This window comes from Engraulis encrasicolus, chromosome 6 (genome assembly GCF_034702125.1).
Source record: "Engraulis encrasicolus isolate BLACKSEA-1 chromosome 6, IST_EnEncr_1.0, whole genome shotgun sequence".
In the NCBI taxonomy this organism is placed as follows: Eukaryota; Metazoa; Chordata; class Actinopteri; order Clupeiformes; family Engraulidae; genus Engraulis; species Engraulis encrasicolus.
Window position 1 is genome coordinate 41780869 of NC_085862.1, and position 7500 is coordinate 41788368.

Genomic DNA, 7500 nt, shown 5'->3' on the forward strand with positions numbered 1-7500 from the left:
ACACACACATACACACACACACACACACATACACACACAGGCAGGCATCCACGCACGCACGCGCCCTGTAGTGGTTTAGCCTCCGGGGGCAGACAAGGCTGTGAAACATCTGCTGATGCAGCGCGCTGTCTAAAGGGAGTTCAATTAAGCTTCGCAGGGATTCTGCTAAACAAATATTAGCTGGCTGCAATGAAATTCAATTACCCTTGTCTTCCCTCACTTGAAGGGACAAACAGCTGTTGGTGAAACAGCTTTGATTTCACTTAATTTTGGAAACAAAAAATAGCTTTGGTTTCAGGAATGTGTGTAATGCAAGCAAGTGAAGTATTTTGACATACGGTATTATTAGGGCAATATAGTTCCTGACACAAGTATTGAAGAAGAGCAGCAGAAGAATAGGGCCTATATAAAACACATACAAGGGGGGCGCTGTGGCGCAGCGCGCTAAGCCCCCCACATTTGGGCTTGCATGCCCACCCACGGGGACCCCGGTTCGAGTCCAGCCGCGGTCATTTCCCAATCCTCCCCTGTCTCTCTGTCCCATTCGCTTCCTGTCACCATCTTCGACTGTCCTGTCAAATAAAGGCATAAAAGCCCTTAAAAATATATTAAAAAAACACATTCAAGTGGCAGCTCAGCAAACCTCCGCCAATGCTTCCTCCTGCAATGTTACTTCCTCATGCCTGTACATCCTACATGCATACGGTAGTCTATTTCACAGTGGGAAGTCAACACTTAGAGAGTCTAAACTGAACACAGGTGCACAGGTAAACAATGCAATTGTAATTCGACACCACTCTGGGACCAAATACACTTTAGAAGATGTTAAATCAACTTTTTACTGTAAGTGTTGAATTAACAATATTAAAAAAAACTGTGTTGTGTTAACTCTGCAGAATTCTACTGTGTATCGCGCTTGACTTCACAAAATCACAGATGGCCTCTCGCGCTCCATTGGTCGGATCAAAATAGAGGGCTGTCCAACTGCATCAGGTTTTGGCCAAAGTCAGTAAGATCCAAGACCTCACACCAGGGGCGTCGCCAGACCTATTTAACAGGGGCAGGTGCCTGGGTATTGATTTGCTGTGCCGCGGCATGAGTTTCACAAAAAAACAACAACCTTGCTACCTTGGAATTTAGTTCAAGTTTAGTATACGGAGTAATACAGCATGAGCACAAAATAGTGCGCATGTACTTGCAATAATATAATTCATTTACAAACTTTTTAAAATAAATAACTGCAAACATTTTTTTCACATGCTCGGATTATCTCTGGTGCCTTACTGTGCCCCTGTATAGCAGTACTGTGCTTGGTGCCTTACTGTGCCCCTGTATAGCAGTACTGTGCTTGGTGCCTTACTGTGCCCCTGTATAGCAGTACTGTGCTTGGTGCCTTACTGTGCCCCTGTATGTGCCCCAGTATTAGGTCAGCTGACGCCTCTGACACACGCAGTGTTAATTCAACACATAAAGATTTTCTCGGTTGTACTTGGAGTACTCTTTAAGTGTTAAATTAACACTACATTTTTTTTCTTAATTCACAGTGGAAGACCAACACTGGGCAGAGGAGTGATGTCCCAAAGTCCACCCACTTGTTATGCACTGATGCTTTCCTGGCCTAGATACAGCCACATAGATTACTTTTATCCTCTGGCTCTTTTAAGTCATCTGAAGCATAATAAAGCAAAGAAGTCAATTCAGTTCAGTGATTGTTGTGCATTATTCATGGCTGCTTATATATGAGGTTAAGTAGACACACACAGGGCTGCAGACTGTACATGTGTAATCCTGTGTGTGCTTGTGGGCCCAACACTAACAGGGCATGGCAGGTTTGCAGGCAAGCATCTGTTGTGCATCTCCAAGGAACCACTGCAGGAAAAGGCAGACTTTTTATACAGCTTCTTGAGCCACCTGCGCATCAGACACATACGCGCAGAAACACAGACACACAGACACACAGACACACACACACACACACACACACACGCACACACGCACACACACACACACACACACACACACACACACACACACACAGGCAGGGCACGGACGCGCACGCGCACACACTCACACACAGGTACTCACGGCATGCGCACACACACACACACACACACACACACACACACACACACACACACACACACACACACACACACACACACACACACACACACACGCACACTCATACACACACGCACACACACACACACACACACACACACACACACACACACACACACACACACACACACACACACACACACACACACACACATGCACACACGCACACATCCATTTTTGACATGGCGTGATACTGTACATTGGAATTTCTCATAATTTTTTTCAGGTGCCTTTGGGGTGCCCCCTACCTTTCAATTAAAACAAACGCGAAGATGGCCCCCTGGCTATGTGTGCCTTAGGCCGCCCCAAATTGATATGGGTCTGCCACTACTGCATTGTCCATGAATAGCTCCGCTGTCACAGAATTGTGCGACAGGATCCGTGGCCTCCCAGCATGCCTCACTCACATCAGAGGCGATTAAGCAGAATAGGAAGTGACACTCATAGAGTAGAGCCGCCTTGATGCTTTTGTGGAAGCCACCATCTAATTCACTACGCAAAACAATTCAAGACCGCCACCGAAGAATTTGTGCGGGAGGGAGCACACTGTAACACGGTTCTGCATGACACGCTGGTTATTTTCATCTTAATTGTTCGTCTCACATAAGCCTGACCAGTGGGGCCTTCGCAGACGCCTGAAATAACTACTATATGGAACCTCATATCAGTTCCCCCAAAATGAATACATAGAAAGAGATTAGGGCACGAAAGAATAGTGGTGGCCCACACATGCAAGAAAATAATCACTTAATACCAATGTCGAGCCATGCTATGCTCTAAAATCAAAGGCTAGGGAGGAAATGTATTTGATAACCATATCAAGGCAGGTTTAATGGCTATATGAAGCACCCAGAAGAGGGAACATGCAGCACAACAGGCTAGTTTGCCTGTTCTGGTGAAACACCACAGCAACCTACTGAGTGGCCGAGAGTAATGGTCTTCATTTAAATGTTAAGTTTGTTTTTAAATATGTCCCTGCTGTAATCCCTACATACCAACTAGGGCCTAACCAAACTGTCCTCATACCACTGAGGCTCATCCCCAGTCCCAGTAACTTCTGCTATCCACTGATGCACGCACCTCAATGGTGATTTCTACTTTATGAATCATCCTGTGCCATTCAGTGAACCAGCCAGTGCCATTTTAAAATATAATTTAAACACATCTCGATCTGCTCAAATAAACTCTTTTTATAGTCGTAGACCTACAGTATTTAGGCACTGCAGTAGGCTGTTTTGTTTTTACTTGCGTAAAAATATGATTGAATTATAACGTGAAACTGCTAAAGCCCTTATAGGCAAAGGGATTTCGTTTATCGCTAAAAGAGCCTGAAACATGTTCCGTGTTAGATTCACACTGGACTGACGCATCCTGGTTGAGCTGTGTCAACAGTTGCCAGTAAGTATTCCGGCGGAGTGCGGAAGTAGCCTAAAATCCTAACGCAAGTCTCCATAAATCAACAACGGCATCTGCTGAAGCACACTTTGATATCTGAGAATCGTGCCAGTCTAGACGTCAATTTGCAGGTATTTGTATCGGTAAGTTTGGACCTTATAGTTTTGTTACATCATTGCCATTACTGTGTCACAAAGTGGTCAGTTTAAAAAATAAATAAATAAAGGAAATGTGGCTGCATATTTCAGTTTCGTTTCACACATCGATACTGCTATTTGGGATGCGGCAGCGCATAATGAATAGGCTATAACACAGTGGATGTCAGGCCAGTAGCAGTAAATTGTATACCTTTCAAAAGTGCCTTTTATCACTCCACAGATTGATAGATGCAGTAAATTATTTTAACTTCAGTGATAGATGCATGGTAGGCCTACTACAAATTAGGAAGTGGGTGGCGCGTATAGCAGGTCAGTATGAATTAGATAGCCTATCTAGGACTGAAAAAGAGATAGTTGTACAAGTTTGATGTTACACAATCAATCACACGTTTAACGCATCTTTTGTAGTACACAGGCCATGATGTCAGAGGGAGTCGAAGACTCATTTAATCCCGTGGAATTTGAAGTCGACAACGTGAAGTCCAGCGATGGACCAGAGACACATGAGCTTCCCGGTGGTGAGGTCAGTGCGCATCTTGCCACCGAGGAAAAGCCGCTACCATCAGCACCGGCCATGTCCAAGTCACCAGAGAAACCAAATCGATGGGTCAACGCAGTGGATCAGTTCAAGCACAAGAGATTCTTCGTGTTGAGGGTATATGCACCTGTTTTTTATATTGACTTGTTATACTTATTTATTTACGCTTGATGAATGACCAAATAAGTCATCCCCACCCACAGCAAATAGCCTACCAGCAAACACACACACCTGCACCTTTAACATTCTTTGAGTGCCCTGGGCATTTGGTGTGGAATGTGGCCTACCCCATGAGCCATTAGATTGGCTACTTAAATTGCAACATTAGATACAGTGTACCTAATAACTGGTGTGACTTTGTACCTAATAACTGGCAAGACCATGTATGCTAGGTCTACTTATGTTGTAATAACGTCAATAAAATTACTATTTCTACTTCATATGCCTCTGCTTGACTCTCAATTAATTCTTAAAGCCTAATGGCGGGAGACAAGCTTTTAACCTTCTTCTCTATATTAATTTACAGTAATTGTACAGCACGATGACCCTCATGCTTAACTGTGCAGTGGTTAAGGAACTTTCACAGCATATCAAAACGCATTTTCACCAAAGCAACTTACAATCAAGGACATCATAGCCGATAAGTGCAGATGCTAAGTAGGGTTAGGTTTTTTTTACATACAGTGTTATGTATGTTTCAATCTTGTACCGGCCTACAGTATGTCCATGCATGCTCATTTGATGAATTTACGATGACCATATGAATATTGCTTTGTCTGTGTTTGAAGCCTGGGACTTTAGATCACGCCATAGAGGAAATCAAAGGCCTCGTCAATCGACAGCAGGATGGACCCATCAGTGGCATCTGGCTCATGGCTGAGTAAGTATCTTTTTTTTTTTTTTTTTTAAATGTTTTTGGGCTTTTTTGCCTTTATTTGATAGGATAGTGGAGGTTAAGACTGGAAGCGAGTGGGGAGAGAGAGACGGGTAAGGGACGGCAAAGGACCCGGTCTGGGAATCGAACCCGGGTCGGCCGCATAGCAAACAAGTACCCTACCATATGCGCCATGGTAGGGCCGGCTGAGTAAGTATCTTACCTGGTATACTAGTCTGAACAGCATGGCCTTGACTCTAGTGCTTGTCTTTGGGTTGTGTTTGTGTGCGCTTCTCACATTACAAACTAGAAGCACTCAGAGAGTGCAAACCTCCGCCAAGGCCATGGTGTCACTGACGCCGTAACACCAGAGAGAGTAGAGAGAGAGAGGTTCCATTGGCCCATTGTCTCCGGGTTCTATTATGGGGGGGAATCCCCCTTTAGGCAGACCTAGGCAGACCTGAGGACTGTTCTATTCAATGCTAGGAGCATTATGACACACCCCTTTAGGCAGACCGGAACCTGGTCACGTTAGGTGCCCATAGAAACCTATTATGTTGGCATATCTCTATATACTTAAAGAATCTCTGGTAACACCAACACGCTATGGAATCCTATGCCTATAATATAACTTACAAACATTTGACTATGTTGCACCCACGTCTTTCTGCCTTGTTTTTTTTGGAGTTAGATACTGGAATGTCAAATTCTCTTCATGACCTTTACTTATACGTACACTCAATTATCTTGCATTCTTGTCAAATGTGCTACGGTTTTGAGCATTGTGTTTCATTTTGGTAGTGCGAACCTAAACCTAATATAACAGTTTAAGGAGAAAGCTGTTAAAGTTATCAGAGGTGTGAATGCCGTACCAGAAAGGGCCAGAGGCCTCACTTCACGGGTCAAAGGAAGTTCACAGGCCCATCACATGGCTCCATGGATTCGGGCCTGTATCCCACTGCATTAATAGGAACATACTGTGTCAGGTAACATAGTTTCAAGCTTTGAATGGTACGGAAGGACAACATACATACTACATACTACATACTACATACTATAACATACATATTCCATATAACATATTCTGATATATATTCTAGCCTATTGCGTTGATATGGGAGAGATAATTGAGTTTAACCTGTGCTTTGAGTGTTCAGCTTAAGAATGCTCTTACTGCAGATGGGTCCGTTGGTGGGCTTATTCATTCTTTGCTGAAAACACTCAATTACATCATAACAACATTGCTATGACAATGCAAGTTTTAAGACTTGATCATTAATTATATTCTGGTGAAAATAAGGTTATAACAGAGGCTCTGCGTTAAGGGGTTCACATAAGGATCCATAGCACTGAATGGGAGGAAAAATATCCTGATGTCTTGACAAGGCCAACTCTGATGACCCAACATGCCAAACACAAAGAAGAGTGTTGCTGAGTGCAGCCTTGCAGAACATTGAATGCTCAGCTGTGTGTGTGTGTGTGTGTGTGTGTGTGTGTGTGTGTGTGTGTGTGTGTGTGTGTGTGTGTGTGTGTGTGTGTGTGTGTGTGTGTGTGTGTGTGTGTGTGTGTGTGTGTGTGTGTTGCTATGACATTGCACACGCCTCTTCTTGTTTATGTGTGTGTTGGTACAACATGTGTGTGTGTGTGTGTGTGCATGTGTGTGTGTGTGGGTTTGCATGAATGGATGTGTGTGTGAGTGTGTGTGGGTGTGTGGGTGTGCGTGCATGAATGTGTGTGTGTGTGTGTGTGTGTGTGTGTGTGTGTGTGTGTGTGTGTGTGTGTGTGTGTGTATGTGTGTGAGTGTGTGTGTGTGTGTGTGTGCATGTATTTACTGCACTGCATATATCTCTACTGTATGCGTGTTTGTATGAAGTTGTTTGTGTGCGTTGGCGGCCGACTGTGTTTTCCAACATGGCAGACCCCTTGGGAGGGGACGGATGACAACATACATCACCACCCCGCTTCCTCTTCCTCTTTGATCTGCGCGCACATAAACGTTAGTGACTCATTATGGTGTAGGACTCACGCAATCACTATAAGCTATTTCCAACAACATCCTCTCCCTCCGCTCCCGCACTGTAATGCGCTGCCATGCGTGTGAACTGAAGGGCTGCATCTCCCATCATCCCATATGATGCTCTCCGCTAACGCTAACTATGATGTGTGCTGTGCATCTGAAGGCAAAATTATCGAGCAGCCGTGTGTGTGTGCGTGTGTGAGTGTGTGTGTGTACACAGTCGGGGTGTGTGTGTGTATGTGTGTGTACATGTGTGTGTGTGTGTGTGTGTGTGTGTGTGTGTGTGTGTGTGTGTGTGTGTGTGTGTGTGTGTGTGTGTGTGTGTGTGTGTGTGTGTGTGTGTGTGCACATGTGTCTGTGTGTGCACATGTGTCTGAGAGTTAGTCATACGGCAGAG

General features: G+C 44.5%; 1 protein-coding gene across 2 annotated transcripts in view; it reads left to right on the forward strand.

Annotated features, from left to right (window-relative positions):
• Positions 1-3535: 3535 nt before the first annotated feature.
• The window catches only part of tprg1 (tumor protein p63 regulated 1), a 42916-nt gene continuing 38951 nt past the window's right edge, over positions 3536-7500 (forward strand). The window contains exons 1-3 of one of the 2 annotated variants that reach the window (XM_063201666.1): positions 3536-3659; positions 4083-4329; positions 5001-5092. In XM_063201666.1, the coding sequence (XP_063057736.1) occupies positions 4093-4329; positions 5001-5092 (329 nt within the window). In that variant the 5' untranslated portion in view covers positions 3536-3659; positions 4083-4092. The remainder of the gene's footprint in view (positions 3660-4082; positions 4330-5000; positions 5093-7500) is intronic. The other variant, XM_063201668.1, reaches the window with a different exon arrangement.